Here is a 22,538-nt window from a genome sequence, read left to right as displayed (position 1 = left end):
AATTTTCTTAGTTTTCCTTCATCTGAGAATGTCTTGATTTCCCCTTCAATCTTGAAAGATATTTTCACTGGTAATAGGATTCTGGATTGATAGTTCTTTTCTTCTTGTATTTGAAAAATGTGCCACTTTCTTCTGGCCTTCATGGTTTCTGATGAGAAATTCAGTCATTCAAATTGTTTTTCACCTATAGGTAATGTATCATTTCTTTTGCTGCTTTCAAGTTTTTTACTTTTTATTTTTAGAAGTCTGATTATGTTTTTGTGTGGATTGGGTTTGTCCTGTTTGGGATTTTCTTGGCTTCTTCAATCTTTTGTTTAATGTCTTTCACCAAATTGGGGGAAGTTTTCAATTTCTTCAAGTACTTTTTTAGTAGCATCTTTCCCCTTTATTTCCAGTACTACAATTTAAGGCTTTCATAATAGTTCTACAGGTCCTTGAAGCTCCATTCATTATTTTTCCCCCAGTCTGTTTTCTCCTTGTTGTTCAGATTAGGTAATTTCAATCATTTCCCTCAAGTTTATGGATGCTTCTACTCTCCCCATTCTGCTATTGAGCCCATCCAGTAAGCTTTTAATTTTTCTTATTGTATTCTTCACTTCTAAGCTTCTATTTCTTTTTCTTCACATCTTCCATTTCTTTGCAGAGATATTCTGTTTCTTCTAAAAATAGAGTAAAACTCTGTTTTTTAATATTTCAATCATGTTCATAATTGTTCACTGAAGTATTAACAGCTACTTAAAGTCTGTCAGAATATGCTAATACTTCAGTTGTCTCAATGTTGGCATCTAATGATCATCTCATCTCATTCAAGTTTAGACTTTCTTGGTTCTTGGTATAATGAGTAATTTTCTATTGAAACCCGGACATTTTAAGTATTTTGTTATGATACTGTGGGTATTATTTAAAGCTTCTGTTTTAGTTGGCTTTTCCTGGTGATAGAAATGGGATGACATTTTTTCCTGTCAGAGGGTACACATCTAGCTTCTCTACTTCTTGGACTCCTGATACCCAAGTGAGGACAGGGATCCTCACTACTCCTGGTTAGGAGTGGGCACTCCAGTTCCCCACTCAGTTTCTCTGAAAACACCCTGGTTAAGAGTGGTAGGAGTGCTTGTTATTGTTCCCCATTTGGCCTCCTTACTGCTGGATAGTTGTGAAAGTCCCGATCCTTCGCTAGGTCCTCTCTAACACCAGCCCAATAGGAAGCAGAAGGGGCATCTTGTTACTGCTGGGTGGTATAATGGAATAAAAGCTTCCCATGAGATCTTCACTGGAGGTGGAATTTTGTTACTCCTGGAGGGGATGAAAGTCCTAGCTTCTGACTTGGCTTTCTCTGCACCATCTCAGGGGAGGGGTTGGGGGTACATAATGGCAGCCTAATGAGGGTAAGTGTCTAGGCTCCCCATTCAGCATTGGCTGGTATGGTGGAGCCAGGTTTTTTTTTTTTTTCTGTGATGTTTGGCTGGAGTATAACAGTTATTGTCTAGAGGCTTTCTGGTTTTTTTAGGCTGCCCCTTTTCTGGTCCTTTAGCTAGAGAGAACGGGCTTTTGCTGAAGATGTTTCTGTTTGTACCCACTGGTGTTTCTGGATTGCCAGCTTCTTTATCTCCAAGTCTGGAACATATGAGCCAAGAAGAAAACCCAAGGAACTCATCACCTATTCTTCCTTGGGTTCCTAGGTCTCTAGCTGGTCTACCTTCTTATTTCCATCTTTTCAGAGTCTTCTAGTTTTCATATGTTTGTTTCACATATAATATCCAACAGTTTTAGTTGGACTTATCAGGGGGAATAGGGAAAAGTATATATACTCCATCTTTCCAGAAATAGAATGTAACTTGACTTTAAATGTATTATTTTACCAAACTCTCAGAACACCACCACAAAGGAAGTATTATAACCACTTTATAGATGAAGACACTGAGGTTAAGACGTCATTCATCCAGTAAGTGGTACAAAGCTAATGGAAGGTAAATGGGGAAATAGTCAAATGAATAAGTACAAGTGGGGGTAAAATAGCTCGCTCCCTTTTTCTTCTTCTTTTTTTCCTTTAGGGTAACTGCATCCTGGCCCTTTAAAGAGGAACAAGGAAAGGGGTGGGGATAAGTAACAGGATCCTTTTGATCCCAGGCTGTAGTTCTTCAGTTTCTTCAGCCCTGGCAGGCTATATTCCTATTTCCCACCAGGATGTTCTCTCTAGCCAGAAAGACACCATTGCCACCATCACTAGTCTCCCACTTGCCTCCCTTTCTGCTACCCTATGCTCTGTTACTCTCAATTGCATCAGTGGCTTATTTTCTGAGCCCTTTATCCTTCAGCATAAACACTTGTTTCTTTATGTAGTACATGAGGAATCCCTCAGTGAAAGGCTGAAGGGAGGCTTGAGTTAGTGGCTCCTTCTTTGGTTACTTCAGGTGATGTCCACTGGCAGGCCCACCTTGAACATTTGTGGCCTGGGTAGAACAAATGCAGGTCTCTGGTCTAGCTTCCCATTTTCAATCCTCAGCTTTACCCTACATGACAAGGGGCCTTGCATATGTCCAAATCCCACCCACACCACCCCCCATGAACTGTTCTCCCTGCAGCCCAGTCTGTCTTGTCCCAGTCTTTCTCTGTAGCCCAGTCTGTCCTGGGACTTAGAGAAGAGACTCAAGCAGGAACTCAGACAGCCACTTGAGAGGGGGCATTCTGAGGGTCTCATGTATCCAGAAAGAGAAGCTATAGGCTCTGACTAGAGCATCTAAATAGCCCTATAAGCCCTTTGTAGAAAGGCATGCAGTTGGAATTTAGTCCAAATGGGGCCCACAGCCTTTCTATTCAAAGCATGGTTTGTAAACCAGCAGTGTCAGCACCACCAGGGAACTTGTTAGAAGTTCTAACCTCACAGCTACTGAACCAGAATATGTTAACTGAGATTCCCTGGTGATTCATATTTCAAGTGTTAGAATCTGAGAAGCCGTATTCTGATGCAAGTGTCCAGACACCTCAAGAATGGAACAATATTTCCATATGGGGATGAGAGGGGACAGCAGTTGCTTGTCTTATGACTAGTATTTTATAAACCATGTGGAAAATCTAGACTTTGCCCAATCTAAGAGAAAGAGAGAGTGAGCTTTTCTGGTAGTTCTTCAATGCTTTATTTCTTGGGGGGAGGGGAGGGAAGGGAAATTTCAATAGATTCTAACTCATTACCTTACAAACCTCTTATGTATATATTCCCAGGCAAATGACTTTTCCCAGACTCTTGGGCTTTTTCTTCATGCAATAAAGAAGTAAAATCAGATGATCTGTCTCTAACGCTCCTTCCAGGAAAGCAAAACATACTTGAACGGGAAGCAGCATAAGACTGTGAAAAGAACATGCATCTTGGAGGCAGTCTGAGCCTATTTCACATTATAGCTCTACCATATACTCCTCATGTGACCCTGCACAACTCAACCTCTTTTTTCCTCAGTTTCCTGTCTCAAAAAGTGGGCTAATAAAACTGCTGTATCAGCAGGGATTCACAGAGAGAACCTACTACAGAACCATGGCTCACAGTATAGGTTCAGAAAATACCGTTTATTTCAGCACAAATATTTATGCTTTTTGTAGAGAATCGGCTTATTCTACAGAGAGAACAAAGACACAGAAACTTGTAGAAATGTTATGAGTCCCTGCTTCTTCATTTTCTTACCTGACAGGGTCTCTTTCTTCATAGAAAGGTCTGAGCTTTGTCGGCAATACCAGAGGCAGGAAGACTTAGCTCTGAACCAGTGGTCAGATCCATTAAATGAATTCTCTGCTCCTATTCAGACTAAACACAGGGACCTAATTCTCATAGTCTGTTATCTCTCTCTCCACACACGGAGTTACCAGGGGAATTCAAGAAAGACACCACAGGAAGAGAGATGAAGTTTCTATGGGAGAAGGAAGAAAAATGAATCGCCATATCTTGATTTTCCCTCCTACATATCTACAGAAGTCAAGGCATCTAAGTAGATTGGTGAAGGAGAGAATAGAAGAGGTAGAGAGAAGGCAGCACTAGGAGTTGTGAGATAGCATTGATGCCCAACTGGATTTATTTATATTTTTAAGAGACCAGGCAAGGAAAAAAAATAGAAATGAGATGGTAGGGCAGCATGGCTGTGAATTTTTAAACTTATTGTTAGCTGGAGGGAAAATACCATTTTTGCCACATTTTCATTCCACACAGGGTTACAATATTAATTGGCTTAGCAGACTTACAATCAGCAATTTCTTTTGCAGTGCACAGGTTAATGGAGTTGCCAGAGTGTTTCAGATATGAAATTGTTGCCTCATAATTATGTGGTTCTTCAAATTCAGCACTGAGAAACATGGAAAAAAAGGTTACTTAAAATAAAACATTGCTTTCCACATATTTTAAAACTTTTTGTATTTTTTCATTAAAGAATATGTCTGACAAATATGGTGATTTAAACCTATATGAAAGGCATACAACCCCTACTCTAAAAATACAGAAATTCTGAAAAATATAGCAATGTAAAAAATTATATGAAGAATATATAATTCATCTAGAAATCAATAAAATCTCCAGGTGCCAGATATAGAGAGGAAAGCACAACTAAAGAGGAAGGTGAGAATTACATGCAAAGAGAAACTGAGACAGATTCCTAATGACGGGGTGGCTGAGGATATACTTCCTGAGTCAGTAGTTAAGTCTGAGCCACAGGCCTCATGTGAATGTGAAGCTAGAACCAAGCTATCATCATAAAGTTCAGAGTCACAAAATGCCATTTCATCTGTTAAAAAAACTATAAAACATATGTGTGTACTTCTCTGCTATCCAGCTATGATTGCTGGAGCTAAAAGAATCTCCCATGAGAAATCAGAAACTTGAAAACCCAGCACCAAATACAGGTGGGGTTCTAAATGTATACTGTATCTCAGAGACACAGAGACAAAATGGTGCTTGCAATCTAACTGTCTTTTGTAAGGCAAATCTGAAATCACTCTGTAAAGATGCTTCTATAATCCAAGGCAACTATGGTTGCCAAAGGAAACAATTCCCACTTAAAACAAGCTTGTAGTAAAAAAAAAAAAAAAAAAATACCCAAGAAACCCACAAGCCACACAAAGAGATGAGCTACCACAGATAGAAGATATAACAGAATGACAGACTTAAATAACAGAATGAGATGAAAGTGACTTTAAAATAAGCATTTTAAAAAATGTTCAAAGAAATAAAGTAAGGGATAAAAGCCATTAGGTAAAAAACAAAACAAAAAAACTCCAAGGGTGTGAAAAAAGAACATAGATTTAGGGACAGGAGAAAGGGCTTATAGAAATCATTAATTCTTGTAATAAAAATTTAGTGTAGAGGATGAAAAGTAGACTAGACACAGCAGAAGAGAGAATTGGGGAATAAGTTAGATCTAAGGAAGTCACTCAGAATGTAGCATGGAGAGATGAAGAGATGCAAAATATTAAAAGAGAAGTTAACAGTGGGGAAGGTAGAATGAAAAGGTTCAACATATATAGACTAGGGATTCTAAAAGGGAAAAAGAAAAAAGATGAAAAGGAGTCAGTATTCACATGATAATAACTAAGGCTTTTAACATTGAAAAGGAACATAAATTCTTCTATTGAATCAGCTTCAACAATAAAAAATAATGGTAAATCCACGCTCATACACTTTGTAATAAGTTAGCATAAGTCAAAGGAAAAAAGAAAAATGTAAAATCTCTGTGAGAGAAAAGATAGATTACTGAGGAATAGCAGACTGTCAAGGGACTTCTCATTAGCAGCAATTGGTGGTTGAGATTGTGGATAATATCTTATGGGCTAAGGAGAGAGGAGATATCAGTATCAAATTATCTTCTAGCTAAATTGTCATTAAAAGTGAGGGAGAAACAAAGATTTTTTCAGCATACCAGTACACATATTTACTGCTCACAGATCCTTGCTGAAATGCATCAAATCTTTCAAAGAAGTTAAAGTCCCCTCCTTCCCAAGGCAGAAATCATTGCCTTGTTTCTGCTGGGCCACACACAGGGTATGGCTAGGCAGGAGCTGCTTTGAAGGGACATGCTGAGGTAGGTGGGTTGGATGGGGTGGGTCTGTAGTACTAGCAAGTCAGATGAAGAGTTTTAGAGCTGGTTCCAAGTGTCTGGCCATCTAGAGTGAGGGAAGGGAGGAGAAATGGCGCCTGCCAGTGGGCTTCACACTGGGCATGGAGCCTGCTTAGGATTCCCTCTCTCCCTCTCCCTCTGCCCCTCCCCCCTTAAAAAAAAAACACAAGAGGGAGTCAACAACAGATTAGAGGATGCAGAAGAACAGATCAGCAATCTGGAGCACAGGGTGACCAAAAGCACCAAAGCTGAACAGCAAAAAGAAAAAAATTAAAAAATGAGAATAGATTAAGGAAACTCAGTGATATAATCAAAATACTGAGAAAAAAATCCTGTAACCAAGAATAGCCTACCCATCAAGGTTATCATAGGAGAAATAGAAGAATAGGTATAGTTAGAATAGGAGAGATAAAAAATTTCTCAAATTAAAGTTAAAGGAGTTCATCACCACTAAATCAGATTTACAAGAAATGTTAAAGGGAATACTTTGAATAGAAAGAAAAGACCATGACTAGAAGAAAATCATTAAAGGAAAAAATTTCACAGGTAAAAGCTAACATATAGTGAAGGTAGTGGATTAGTCACTGATAAAACCAGTACGAAAGTTAAAACACAAGAGTAATAAAATCAATTATATTTACAAATAACAGTCAATGGATACACAAAATAAAAAGATGTAAAATATGATATCATATGCAAAAAACATGGAGAGGGGAGTAAAAATTTTGACCTTTTAGAATGTGTTTCATCTTCAGCAACCATCAACTTATAAAGACTTCTATAAAGATGCCTGGGTGGCTCAGTGGTTTAGCATCTGCCTTTGGCTCAGGTCATGATCCTGGGGTCCAGGGATCAAGTCCCATATTGGGCTCCCTGTGAGGAGTCTGTTTCTCCCTCTGCCTGTGTCTCTGCCTCTCTCTCTGTGTGTGTGTGTCTCATGAATAAATAAATAAAATCTTTTAAAAAAGACTGTTATAACACCTAAGATGTTATATATGAACCCAATAGTAACCACAAATAGAAAACCTTTAACAGAATTACAAAAACATATAGAAAACAAATAAGATGACAGTAAGTATGTACTTGTTAATAATTATTTTAAATGTAAATAGACTAAATGCTCCAATAAAAAGCCAGGGCAACAATACTTTTATCAGACAAAACAGACTTTAAAACAAAGATTGGCAAAAAAGAAAGGGCCCTACATAATGATAAAGAGATCAATCCAACAATTATATAACAATTATAACAATTATAAATATCTATGCACCCAACATTGAAACACCTAAATAAAGCAAATATTAACAGACTTAAAGGTAGAAATCGACAGTAGTACAATAATAGCAGGGGATTTTAACCGCCACTTGCATCAAGGGATAGATCAAACGGACAGAAAATCAAAACAAGGAAACAGTAGCTTTGAAGCACACATTTGACCCAGTGGACCTAAAAGATGTATACAGAACATTTCATCTAAAACAGCAGAATACACATTCTTTTCAAGTATGTAAGGAAGATTCTCCTGGACAGATCACATTAGGCCAGAAAACAAGTCTCAATAAATTTAAGAACTCTGAAATCATACCAAGGATTTTTTCCAACCACAACAATATAAAACTAGAAATCAATTATAAGAAAAATCTGGAAGGAACACAACTACAGAACGCTATACAATATGCTACCAAACAATGAATTTTCTTCAAACAAGAAATAAAGGAAGAAGAAGAAAAAAAATTGAGATAAATGAAACACAATGGTCCAAAACCTCTGGGATGCAGCAGTACAGGCCTCCCTCGAGCAACAAGAAAAATCTCAAACAACCTAACTTTATACCTAAAAGAATTAGGAAAACAACAAACAAAGCACAAAGCTAGTAGAAGGAAGCAAATAATAAAGATTAGAGCAGAGCCTTTAGCCAAATTTGTCAAGAAAACAAGAGGACTTAAATAAATATAATCAGAAATGAGGGAGTAAGAAATGATGGTATAGAAATACAAAGGACTATAAGAGACTATTATGAACAATTTTAAACGAAAAAATTGGACAACCTAGAAGAAATGGATAAAGTTGAAGAGATATATCATCTTCAGAAACTAAATTAGGAATAAATACCTTGACAGTCTGCTATTCCACGATCAGATAGTTTCAGGGTGAAGTCTATTGAATATTTATTTTTTTTAAAGATTTTATTTATTCATAGAGACAGAGAGAGAGAGAGAGAGAGAGAGAGAGGCAGAGACACGATAAGCAGGCATCATACAGAGAGCCTGACGTGGGACTCCATCCAGGGTCTCCAGGATCACGCCCTGCAGGCGGCACTAAACCACTGCGCCACCAGGGCTGCCCGTCTATTAAATATTTAAAGAAGAGCTAATACCTATTTTTCTCAAACTATTTCAAAAAACAGAAGAGAAAGTAAAACTTCCAAGTTCATTCTATGATCTCAGTATGACCCTGAAGCCAAAATCGAACAAAGACACTATAAAAAGGGAAACTTCAGGCCAATACCTGAAACTAGTAAGACACTATATGTTAATTATATTTCACTTTAAAAAAGAAATAATGGTGATCAAATAAATAAATAAAGCTAGTGGTAAATCTAAATATGTATCAACTATAAAAATGACAAATTTGTAGAAGTTTAAGAGCATTATGGAATTAAAAATATTAAATAATAATATGAAAGAGAGTGGGAGAGGTTTATCAGAGTTAGTCTCATATCTTTGTATCATTTAGGAGCAAGAGAGAGATTTTGATTCCTACCAGACTTAGGTTAATTGTATGTCAAAATTTAACTGTAACCACTAAAAAGAATAGAAATAGGATATTTAACTTTTCAACTGGTGGAAGGAGACTATAGAATGAGAAAACTTAAATACTAAAGAAGGCAGCAAAGGAAAAAAATATACATGTAAAATTTTCATAATATATTCAAAACATAAAATATGCAAAAAATCCAAATAGATCAAGAATCACAATAAATGCAGATAGATTACTTTAATAAAATAGTACCTGCATGTTGTAAAAATCTAGCTAATCCTGCCAAAAATGCACCAGGCAAACCAAAGCTCCTTTATGAATGAATGGAAAAAGAGATGCAAACCAAATACTGACTAAAAGAAAGCTTAGGTAGGTTTATTCATATTAGACCATACTTTAGCATAACTGATCAAGAAAATGAGAGAATGTACACACATGTCCATATGCACACATGCACACACGCTTTGGGCTCAGGGCATAATCCCAGGGTCCCAGGATCAAGTTCCTCACTGGGCTCCCTGCGGAGAGCTTGCTTCTTCCTCTGCCTATGTCTCTGCCTCTCTCTGTGTATTTCTCATGAATAAATAAATTTAAAAAACAGATTTAAGTTTTCAGAAATCTAAGGAAACCTTATGATAAGCGAATCATATAATAATTTGTGTAAATTGCTAATAAATTTGAAATTTCACTGAAAACTGGCAAATTTATAAATATAAAATTACCCCAGTGATTGAAGAACTGCATACAAAGCCTAATAGGCCAATAAAACATTAATGAGCCTGAATCAATAGTACACACACCCACTCTCCCTTCCTCTTACCTTTACATTCAATTCATCCCTCTCTTTCTCCACCACCAAATAGTTTTATGAGCAAGTTTGAATGAATAGTTTCAGAGAATAGGAGAAAAGCTATCCTACTCATTTTAATAGTGCAGTATACTTTTGATATGAAGACTACAACATAGCCAAAGATTTAAAAATACAGCCCAATCTCACTTAAAAGATTTTAGTCCAAACTCACTAAATACTAAAATAAAAATAAAAATAAAAAATGAGTTAATCAGTATTAAAATTAAGTCAAGGACAACTAAAATGTATTCCAGGATGTCAATGATGGCTCAACATCAGAAAATCTACCATTGTAATTAATCACACTGAAACAATAAGGGAAAACCAGATTTTAATACACTCAAAATAACCATTACACACAAACTCTCTTAACTAGATTAATCTCCAATAAACATCATACTTAATGGTGAACTATAACAAAGACTATCTCAACTCAACTAGAAATTCTTGTAATAGGAAAAAAGGAACTGAGGGGGAAAAATTAGAGAGGGAGACAAACCATGAGAGCCTCCTAACTCTGGGAAACAAACAAAGGGTTGTGCAAGGGGAGGTGGGTAGGGTGGGGGGATGGGGTAACTGGCTGACGGGTACGGAGGGGTGCATTTGACAGGCTGAGCACTGGGTGCTATACTATATGTTGGCAAATCGAACTTAAATAAAAAGAAACATTAACAAAAGGAACATAATGGGATTTAAAACATGGATGTATTGGAAATAAATGTTATCTTCAGTAAAGGCACTCATAGAAAATTGGACAAATGGATATTACAGACATCACAGAAGAGAAATTTTGAGTAGCTTATAAAAATAAGTTCACAAAAAAATAAAAAATTCACACCATATAGTAAACAGGGAAATGGAATGAAGACACTGCAAATTAGTTCACACCCATCAGTTTAAGCAAGAATCCCAAAGTTTCAAAATAATATTTCATTTGGTAAGAATATGGAGAAACTGGAACTTTATACTAGCTTGAGAGTATAAACTGGCACAGCTATTTTGGAATATAGTTTTTCAATATCTAGTAAAACTGAAGTTGTTTACAATTTTATTTCTAAGTAGATAACCTGGGAAAATCTGGTTTTATATATGAGATGTTTATTATAGCATCACTTGAAAGGGTGAACATTCAAAACGACTGGAATGTCCCTCAGAAAGGGAACACATGAACAAATTGTGATATGTTCATATGATGGAATGTCTACAATATGCAATTATATTGAATAAACTAGACGCATATGCATCAATGTAGGTGGAATATGAAAACACAGCTTTGAAAAAATCATGTTGCAGAATAATACGATTCCATTTATAAAAAAACGTGAAGTACTCTATCTTTAATAAATAAGAATTTGCAGTTAAAGTATAAGTTATACACTCAATGGGTACATTTCTGTATCCATATTAAAAGTTTCCTGTGGGAGGGAGAAAGAGAATGAAATTGAGGAGTGAAATCAAGGGGACTTTATCTATTGGTAGCAAATGGAAAATGAATACTTCACTAAATGTGGAGCATAGGAGAAGGAGGAAAAAGAATCACCCATGAGCTTCCCACTTAACACAAGTGAGGTGTTAGTATTTTTATATTCTTCCTGTTTTTTTCTGTTTATAGGTATATTAGTATACCTGCTGTTACAGACAATGACAAGGTTAGAGTTCTCTTTTCTTGTCCCCTCTTCCCCATTTATTATCACAAGTACATTCCATCTGATTGTTTTCCCACATTTGACCAGCTTGAGTATTTTCGAGTTTTTTAAAATTATATTCTCTAAAGATGTATGAATAGTTCATTTTGTTGAAAAGGAAAAATTATGAACTCTAATGCATCAGTAATTTCTCCCCTATTTTGTTCCCCTCCCCTATCATAAAGTAATCGAGAGAAACTTTCTTAAATTATAGACTATGCCATGTATCTCATGCTCCAATGACCTAACAATCTCATCAGGTCTATGGTAAATTAACTTTATTAATAAGAAACAATTTGTGGAAAAATTGAAAGAAGATGTCTAATCAATTTCTTGGACTACTTTTGTCAGAAATGAATAAGTATCTGACTTTAGATGATCAAAAAGAATTTCAACTGAATATAAAAAAAGTGTCTCTCAGATCAATTGTCTTTACCAAGGGGCAGTCCTAGGATTAATGTTAAAGATGAAAAAAAGATATTGTAGTTGTATTTAAACCTTCTTTTTTACTATCTGAGCATATCTTTTATCCTTTTCCAGATCCATTAAAACCAGATCTGAAATCTGCCTTGGTTTAATGCAGTGTGGGTCAATATAAAGAACTTGGATTACAGGGAAGAAATAACTATGATTTAAATAAATCTGTGTGTCAATTTTTTTGTTTCCACATTTATTAAAATATCTGTCTATCTCCAGGACTATAGACATTATTGGGAGACAGCACAGAATTATAGACAAACTTGGAACTTGGGGTCAGGCAGATATAAACTAGAATCCTAGCTCTTCTGCTTTCTAATTATAAAGTGCTGAGTAAATACCTTAATCTCAGTTTCCTACTCTATAAAATAGTAATAATAAAATCTAATTTAAAGGTATATTGTGGATATTGAATGAAATATTTGCTCTCTGCACAAAAGCATCCACCAAAGTGTGCTAATAATATTATGTTGGAAGACAGAAATTATAATATTAAAAAATAAATTTTGACACACATCTAACAGGTGACTGTGATCCCTTCCAGAGACCTTGGAGGGTAGGTACTATTTTTATGCTCTCCCTCTGTTGTGCTCCAGCATACAAGTATCTCTCAGAGGGGAGCTCTTATACACCTCTGATGCCTTATATTTTAGTGTAGTGCCACAGTTTTTGTGGATGCTATCCAGAAAATGCCCCTTGATTACCTGATTCTGTTGGCCAGGGGGGTTATGTTTCTATGTCCCACAGGATAGTAACAATCGGAGAGGCAGTTCTTTCCAAGTTGTCATCCCTAGGGCATTGTATAAACATCAGACTGAAATACAACCCCAGACATTGTTAAAGAGGCCCACTTGCTTGTCTTGGAGTTTTGGCCTGAGGCCAGGCTTCAGGTGTGCTACACATCTAGAGGCCTATGGAGGGGCTCTCAGGGAACATATGCCAGTGGCCACCATCTATGTACTCTTCCTCTGCCTCACTACAATTCACAGGTATCTCCCAGAAAGGAGCTTATACATTCGTCAGGAGCCCTGATTGTTCTGACTGTCACTCAGGGGACATCTCTAGATTACCCAACTCTGGTAGCCAGTGGGGCTTATGTTTATAGTCACATAGACTGTAGATATTTGCATACTCTAAAATCAGCTGCCAAAGAATCTGGTTCCTAATCAGCCTGAATTTGGGTGCTGACTGAGGTCCTTCCCTTTGGGACACTGACAGGTCTTAGCATGCCCTCACCACTAGGACCTATTAAAAATATACTAAGCTGCTTGGATGATCAGAAGGGCTTTGGAGAACACCAAGAACTAGGGAAGTATTGAATGATAAGGTTTATCTCCTACATGAGGCCACTCCTTCAAGATTGGGAGAGGTGGTTGTTTTGTCTACTGTATAGAAGTCAAGAAAAAGGAAGAAACAAAGGAATATGTTTCAAAAAACTTCTTTAAAAACCCTGAAAGATAAAAACATAGAAAAAAAACCTTAATGGAATAGAGATAAGCAATCTACCTGATAAAGAGTTCAGAGTAATGGTCATAAAGATGCTTACTGAGCTTAGAGAAGAATGGATGAATACAGTAAGAACTTCAACAAAGAGAAAATATAAGTAGTACCAAATGGAAGTCACAAAGCTGAAGAATATAATAACTGAGCTGAAAAGTACAGTAAAGGTGTTCAACAGCAGAACAGATGAAGCAGGAAAAAGAATCAGTGACCTCAAAGATATGACAGTGGAACTTACCCAATGAGAGCAGTGGAAAGAAAAAAGAATGAAAAAAAGTGAAGAAAGCTTAAAGGACTTCTAGGACAACATCAAGCTGACTAATGTTCATGTTATAGGGCTCTCAGGAGGAGAGAAAGAAAGGATCAAAAAGAGATAATTAATGAAAATTTCCCTAACCTGGCACAGGGTGGTGGTGGTGGGGGGACACATGTAGATCTAGAAAGATGAGAGAGGTTCCAAATGAAATAAACCCAAGGAGACACACCAAGACACATTATAATTAATATGCCAAAAAATAAAGAGAATGCTGCAAGCGGAAAGAAAAAAACGACTTACTATATACAAGGGAACACACATAAAACTATCGGATTTTTCCAGTAGAAACCTTATAGGCCAGAAGGAATGTCATGATTTATTCAAAGTGCTGGGAGAAAAAAAGTTCAACCAAGAATATGCCACCTGGCAAAGTTAATATTAAGAACTGAAGAGGAGATAGAGTTTTCTAAACCAGCAAAAGGTAAAAGAGTTCATCACCACCTAACCAACTTTACCAAAAATGTTGAAGGAACTTTTTTATGTGGAAAAAAAGGGCATGAATCAGTAACAAGAAAATATATGAAAGCATAGGTAACAAGTGACAGATTAGACCAGTTGGACTTAACTGATATGTAAGAACATTCCCCTCAAAAGTAGCAGAATATACATTTTTCTCAAGTGTGACTGGAACCTTCTCCAGGATAGATCATATGTTAAGCCACAAAACAAGTCTTAACGAATTAAAGAACACTGAATTCATATCCAGGATCTTTTCTGACCACAATTGTATAAAACTAGAAATTACAAAAAGAAATTTGTAAAAATTGGAAAATTCACAAATATATTTTTATAGAAATTGAACATGTTACTGGTCAAAGATGAAAAGAGAAATAAAAAAATACCTTGAGAGAAATGAAAATGGAAATACAATATAAACTTATGAGATGCAGCAAAAACAGTTCTAAGAAGACATTTCATAGAGATAAATGCCTACCTCAAGAAACAAAAATCTCAAATGAACAACCTACATTCCCCTCCAGAATCTAGAAAAAGAACAAATGAAGCTCAGAGTTAGTAGAAGGAACAAGATTACAAAAATTAAAGAGGAAATAAAATAAAAAGACAATAGAAAAGATCAACAAATATAAGAGCTGATTCTCTGGAAAGATAAATTTTGCACAATGAAGAAAACAATCAACAAAATATTAAGCAACAAAATTTAGAAAAATGGGAGAGAATATTCACAAATCAGATATGTGGTGAGGGGTCAATATCCAAAATATATAAACAACTTCTACAACTCAATAGCAAAAGTCCCCAGGCAATCCAATTAAAAATGGGTAGAATATCTGAATATGCATTTTCCATGGAGATGGCCAACAGGTACTTAAAAAGATGCTTAACATCACTAATCGGGGAAATGCAAGTCAAAACCACAATGAGATATCAGCTCACACCTGTTAGAATGGCTATTATAGAAAAGAAATAAATAAAAAATGAAAATAATGAAGCACAGGATGATAGTGAAGGTCAAGAAGCTTAAAAAACGTTAATGTGAAAAAAAAAAAAACGTTAATGTGATGTGGAGAAAAGGGAAACCTGTGCACTGTTGCACTGTTACATGAGAGTGTAAATTGGTGCACTCATTACAGAAAACAAAATGGAGGTTCCACAATAAATTAAAAATAGAACCACCATGCAAACCAGCAATTCCACTTTTGAATTTTTATCTGAAGGACATGAAAACTCTAATTCAAAATGATATACGAGCACTCTCATGCTTATTGTACCGTGATTTACAATAGCAAAGATGGGGAAGCAAACTAAATGTCCACTGATGGACAGTTAATGAAATATGGTACATATATATGATGAAAACACACACACACACTTATACTTAGCCATAAAAAAGAAATCTTACCATTTGTGACAACATGGTTGGGCCTGGAGAACATTATGTTAGTGAAATAAGCAGATAGAAAGACAAATACCATATGATCTCACTTATACGTGTCACAAAAAAAAAGAAAAAGAAAGAAAAAAAAAAGGAAAAAGAGAAAGCAATCCCCAAACTCATAGATACAAAGAACAACAGATTGACAAATGTACAGGGTGGAGTTTGGAGAAATGGATAAAGGGTGGTGGTCAAAGGTACATATGTGCATTTATAAAATAAATCATAGAGGTATAATGTATATTGTGGTGACTACAGTTCATAATATTGTTTGCATATTTGAAAATTGCTAAGATAGATCTTAGAAGATCTCATCACAAGAAAAAAATAGTAACTATGTATGGTGACAGACATTAATATACTTATTGTGACCATTTTACAACATATACAAATAACGAATCATGTACACCTGTACCTCAGATGAAACTGATATAACATATAATATTATAGTTGTCAATTGTACTCAACTGGAAAAGGTTTTCATGAGGTTTGCATTTCGGAAAGTTTTTTTTATTATTGACAGAGCATCAACTTTCTTTTCTGACTTTCTCATAGAAAACCTCTAATAACTACAATATTACAATGTTTCTTAATGATATCTTCAACATTTGTATGTTCAAGAAGACACAACAGCTAGTGTCACAGATGACTTACAAAAGAAAATTTCTAATTGTGTTTGGACCCGTGGCATTTTATCTTCAAAATTAGTTTTTGAACAATAGGGTCTGTTTCAATCATGGACTTGTGACCTCCTCTAATGGGTGTTTCTACTTGCCATGTCAACCCCTTGATGACAGCTGTCTTTTGGAAAATAATTTAGTCAACCTCTGTATTAGGTTGTACATTCTAGAGAAGTAGCTCACACCGCTCACTCTAACACCTGTTCACTTGGTTGTACTGTAAACTGTCCATCACAATATTAGCTACAATTATTGAGGCTTTGCAATGTGTCAGGCACTGTACTTAGACTCGTCATCTCTAAGTACATATCTAAGTACTCATCATATCTATACTTATCACTGGAAATTTCTCTTGCTGGCTGTGTGAGTCTCAGGCAGTCATTTAAGATCATAGAGCCCTATTTTCTTCATAGGCTCACTGTAGCTGTGTAGTGTAGGACTAACTCAGTTAACATGTGGTAAATGCCTGACAGGTTACATATCCTCTCCCATCTTCTTCTGTGCCACAGGATAAGAGCGTAAGTTGAAAATTTTCATGGCAAGAAGGCTCTGGAAAATCTAAAGAGCTGATATTAGGTAGAAAAACTGAGACTTGAACAACAAAACCTGCTAGCTATACATTTGCATTTTATTAGAGCTAAGTTGAAAACTCTGCTTCCTTTATTTCTTATTTCAGTGGGCCACCCATTTTGGAGAGAACAGGAGTAGCTTAGCCAGGGGTCACTCTGTGTGACATTCCACAGGTTCCTGGAGACAAGGAAGTAGAAGGCCATCTGATTTCTCAATTACCCAAAGTCTCAAACTGGGCACATTCCATTTCCAATAAATACTTTTGGTAAGACTACCCTTCCCATCGGGCTTCACCTTAAGAAATCCTCCTCTTAAGGAGGATTAAGTTAAGAGACTTTGTAAAAAAAGACTATGACGAGATGCTACAATTGATCTCAGAATGCATTTATACCAGATTCACAAAAATACCTGATAAATTTTCAAGGATACTTTTCTTTTACAAGCTATTAAAACTTTGTCTTCTACATTTCCACTTCTACTACTTCTGCTTCTCCACACTCCTACCACTGGCACTTCAACTTCTACCACTTTGACCACTTCCTTCATATCAACAGAACACATATACACATAGGTTTGTGCATACATATCTCTCTACATGATACATACAGTTTAAACATGTATATATACACATGTATGTACATATAGATACATATCCAGGCATATGCATGTATGTGTATATGTGTGTGTAACCCAATATTACTAGTGCATGTTTCATGACCTTACTTATTCTCCTTTGATTTCAACAACAGCCACAATAAACAACAAATAGAATACCTCCAACATCACTAAATTTTGGGCACTAGGTATCTCTTTGTTTTTAATCTATGAATATATAACCCCATTCTTCCTATAAAGGGCCACAAAACTATGATGACTATGATGATTAATTTTATGTGTTAATTTGACTGGCCACAGGATGTGCAAATTAAATGTTATTTCTGTGTATGTCCATGAAGGTGTGTCTCAATGAGATCAGCATTTGAATCAGGGGACTCAGTACAGCAGATTTCCCTCCTTACTGCGAGGAGATATCATACAATCCACTGAGGGTCTGAATAAGACAAAAGTGGAGGAGGGAGGAATTCACTACTTTTTTCCTGCCTCACTGATTGAGTGGGGATATCTCATGTCCTCTTCTCCTGCCTTTGATTTTTACCATCAGCTCTCCTGATTCTCAGACCTTTGTACTTAGGAACTACATCACTGGCTCTCCTGGGTCTCGAGCTTGCAGATGGCAGAGCAGGGGACTTCTCAGTTTTCATAACCAGTGTGTAAACCAGTTGCTCATTATTAATATTATGTACATATTGCATATGTATATGCACATAATGTACATATGTACTAAATATTATATAAATAATTCTAATATAGAATATATAAATATATGTGTAACTTCTGCTGGTCCTCTCTCTCTGGAGAACTCTAATACAATAACTAAGTAATTGTTATTAAAATGTTGCATAATCTTACACAACATTCCATGGGAATAGGTATAGTTTAGTCCATCACTCTTTTCCTCTGAACTACAGGTCTCTCTAGAATTGAGGAGAAATTAAAAAATGAAAATAATGAAGCACAGGATGATGGTGAAAGTCAAGAAGCTTACAAGTGGGTTTTGGATAATATTTTCCAATACTTTGTAGGCTGATCTGATAGTTTCTCAGATCAGTTCTCTGTGTTAGTTATTTAATGGGGAAAATGTGTGGGGCAGCAAATATCATTCTCAATGGGGAAACACTGGGAGCCTTTCCCCTAAGATCAGGAACAAGACAGGGATGTCCACTCTCACCACTGCTATTCAACATAGTACTGGAAGTCCTAGCCTCAGCAATCAGGCAACAAAAAGAAATAAAAGGCGTTCAAATTGGTAAAGAAGAAGTCAAACTCTCCCTCTTTGCAGATGACATGATATTGTATATAGAAAACCCAAAAGACTTTACCCCAAGATTGCTAGAACTCATACAGCAATTTGGCAGTGTGGCAGGATACAAAATCAATGCCCAGAAGTCAGTAGCATTTATATACATTAACAATGAGACTGACGAAAGAGAAATTAAGGAGTCAATCCCACTTACAATTGCACTCAAAAGCATAAGATACCTAGGAATAAACCTAACCAAAGAGGCAAAGGATCTATACCCTAAAAACTACAGAACACTTCTGAAAGAAATTGAGGAAGACACAAAGAGATGGAAAAATATTCCATGCTCATGGATTGGAAGAATTAATATTGTAAAAATGTCAATGCTACCCACGGCAATTTACACATTTAATGCAATCTCTATCAAAATACAATGGACTTTCTTCAGAGAGTTGGAACAAATCATCTTAAGATTTGTGTGGAATCAGAGAAAACCCCGAATAGCCAGGGAATATTAAAAAAGAAAACCATAGCTGGGGGCATCACAATGCCAGATTTCAGGTTGTACTACAAAGCTGTGGTCATCAAGACAGTGTGGTACTGGTGCAAAAACAGACACATAGATCAATGGAACAGAATAGAGAATCCAGAAGTGGACCCTCAACTTTATGGTCAACTAATATTCAACAAAGCAGGAAAGACTATCCACTGGAAAAAAGACAGTCTCTTCAATAAATGGTGCTGGGAAAATTGGACAGCCACGTGCAGAAGAATGAAACTAGACCACTCTCTTGCACCATACACAAAGATAAACTCAAAATGGATGAAAGATCTAAATGTGAGACAAGATTCCATCAAAATCCTAGAGGAGAACACAGGCAACACCCTTTTTGAACTTGGCCACAGTAACTTCCTGCGATACATCCATCAAGGCAAGAGAAGCAAAAGCAAAAATGAATTATTGGGACTTCATCAAGATAAGAAGCTTCTGCACAGCAAAAGATACAGTCAACAAAACTCAAAGACAACCTACAGAATGGGAGAAGATATTTGCAAATGACATATCAGATAAAGGGCTAGTTTCCAAGATCTATAAAGAACTTATTAAACTCAACAGCAAAGAAATAAACAAGCCAATCATGAAATGGGCAAGACATGAACAGAAATCTCACAGAGGAAGACATGGACATGGCCAACAAGTGCTTGAGAACATGCTCCGCATCCCTTGCCATCAGGGAAATACAAATCAAAACCACAATGAGATACCACCTCACACCAGTGAGAATGGGGAACATTAATAAGACAGGAAACAACAAATGTTGGAGAGGATGTGGAGAAAGGGGAACCCTCCTGCACTGTTGGTGGGAATGTGAACTGGTACAGCCACTCTGGAAAACTGTGTGGAGGTTCCTCAAAGAGTTAGAAATAGACCTGCCCTACGACCCAGCAACTGCACTGCTGGGGATTTACCCCAAAGATACAGATGCAATGAAACGCCGGGACACCTGCACCCCGATGTTTCTAGCAGCAATGTCCACAATAGCCAAACTGTGGAAGGAGCCTCGGTGTCCATTGAAAGATGAATGGATAAAGAAGATGTGGTTTATGTATACAATGGAATATTCCTCAGCCATTAGAAACGACAAATACCCACCATTTGCTTTACGTGGATGGAACTGGAGGATATTATGCTGAGTGAAATAAGTCAATCGGAGAAGGACAAACATTATATGGTCTCATTCATTTGGGGAATATAAAAAATAGTGACAGGGAATAAAGGGGAAAGAAGAGACAATAAGTGGGAAATATCAGAGAGGGAGACAGAACATGAGAGACTCCTAACTCTGGGAAACGAACAAGGGGTGGTGGAAAGGGAGGTGGGTGGGGGGTTGGGGTGACTGGGTGACGGGCGCTGAGGGGGGCACTTGATGGGATGAGCACTGGGTGTTATGCTATATGTTGGCAAATTGAACTCCAATAAAAAGAAATTTAAAAAAAAAAAAGAAAATGTGTGGGATAGTCACTATATTCTCTGTGCCTGACATTATCACCTATAAATAATAAAATTACTTAACCTGTATTTTGAAGTTAGGGTAGAATCAAAACCATGGTGAACTGAGGTATTCTTGTTTTTAAAATTTATTTATTTGAGAAAGAGAGAGAGAGAACGCTCATGAACAGGGGGAAGGGAAGATGAAGAGAGAGAATCCTGAAGCAGAGCAGACTCCATGTTGAGCCCAATGTGGGGCTAGATCTCATGACCCTGAGATCATGACCTGAGCTGAATCAAAGTTGGCTGCTCAACCAACTAGCCACCCAGGCGTCCGGTAGGCATGACTTTCTAAAAGCACTCTGACTTCTAATGCCACCACTAGAGCAGATTCTTACTTAACCACTGGAAGTTTCTGTAGCCTAAAAAAAAAAACAAAACAAAACTCTTAAGCCTTCATTTTCATCAGTAAGATCAACTTATAAAATATTTGTGTTTCAAATTTCAGGGTATCTCTTTGAGGTGGCCGTAATATCCAACCCCATCTGTTTTACAGAAAGGGAGAGTAGGTCATCCTCGGGGCAAGAGGCAGGCTTTAGGAGGAGCACTGTCTGCTGGCTCCAGCCTGCTTGTAGAACTAGACCTTGTTACAGACAAACTCTGTTCCTACCAACAAACAACAAATAGCTGCCATTTATCAAGTGTTGACAACATTGCCAGGCACTCTGTGGAATTACAGATATTCATCTCAATCCTCACAGCAACCCTAGGAGGTAGGATTTATTGATTTCACCATCTCCCATGTGAGGAAATGGGAGGCCCAGAGATATTAAATTACTTTTCTAAGATCACACAGCTCGTGTATAGAGCTCGAAATAGGAATCTGAGGTTATCTGACCTACAGTCTATGCTCTTAATCCTTTACAACATTTTCCTTGGATCTTCTAATTTTCAAGCATTGCAAAAGCATTCAATTTAAACAAACTCCAATTATGCAGTTGGTAAGAAGTGGTAGATCCTCTCCCTGCTTTCAAAGAATTTATTTTTTATTTATTTTAATTTTTATTTATTTATGATAGTCACAGAGAGAGAGAGAGAGAGGGGCAGAGACACAAGCAGAGGGAGAAGCAGGCTCCATGCACTGGGAGCCCGATGTGGGACTCGAACCCGGGTCTCCAGTATCGCGCCCTGGGCCAAAGGCAGGCGCCAAACCGCTGCACCACCCAGGGATCCCCAAGAATTTATAATTTAGACAGGAAGGTGAGGAACACTCAAGAATCTGGAAAGTGACCAAAATAGCCTACATATATAATCATAGGCAGTTAAGTACACAAAGTACTGTCTAAGTCCATACTATAATTCAGCCAACACTTACTGAACTATTCCGTGCTGCACTGCCCCATATATACCCTGCCATTATACATCCTAAACATGTCAGATTATGGTTCCTGAACACACCAGGATTTTTCCTGCTTCTGTGTCTCTGTGTATGTGGCTCTTCTGTATGTCATATCTTTACTACCAATGGCCTTTCCAAACACCTCAACTTTTTATTTAAAATATGCATTAGGTGTTATTCTCTGTTCCTTCTATAATCTAGTCTCTAAAAGCATGATCTTTTAAAAAGAAGACTTGAACCTTGTCACAACCTTGCTTAAGACTTTTCCAAGACTTCCTATGATTCTTTTTTTTTGTCTTCTTTTAAACAAGCTCCACACCCAGCATGGAGCCCAATGTGGGGTTTGATCTCATGACCTCGAGATCAAGACCTAAGCTGAGATCAAGAGTCAGATGCTTAACTGAATGAGCCACCCAAGGCTCCCTCTTCCTATGATTCTTAATGAAAAACAGCAACAACAGACAAAA

The 22,538-nt window shown here is 36.9% G+C and overlaps 1 protein-coding gene across 2 annotated transcripts in view; it reads right to left on the bottom strand.

Moving 5' to 3' along the window:
• FYB2 (FYN binding protein 2) overlaps nucleotides 1–22,538 on the bottom strand; it is a 128,437-nt gene that overhangs the window by 59,357 nt on the left and 46,542 nt on the right. For both annotated transcript variants that reach the window (XM_025427772.3, XM_025427771.3), the window contains exon 5: nucleotides 4,225–4,325. In XM_025427772.3, coding sequence (XP_025283557.3) covers nucleotides 4,225–4,325 — 101 coding nt within the window. The remainder of the gene's footprint in view (nucleotides 1–4,224; nucleotides 4,326–22,538) is intronic.

Source organism: Canis lupus, chromosome 5 (assembly GCF_003254725.2).
Source record: "Canis lupus dingo isolate Sandy chromosome 5, ASM325472v2, whole genome shotgun sequence".
Classification (NCBI taxonomy): Eukaryota; Metazoa; Chordata; class Mammalia; order Carnivora; family Canidae; genus Canis; species Canis lupus.
This window is presented reverse-complemented; position numbering and strand designations above follow the sequence as displayed.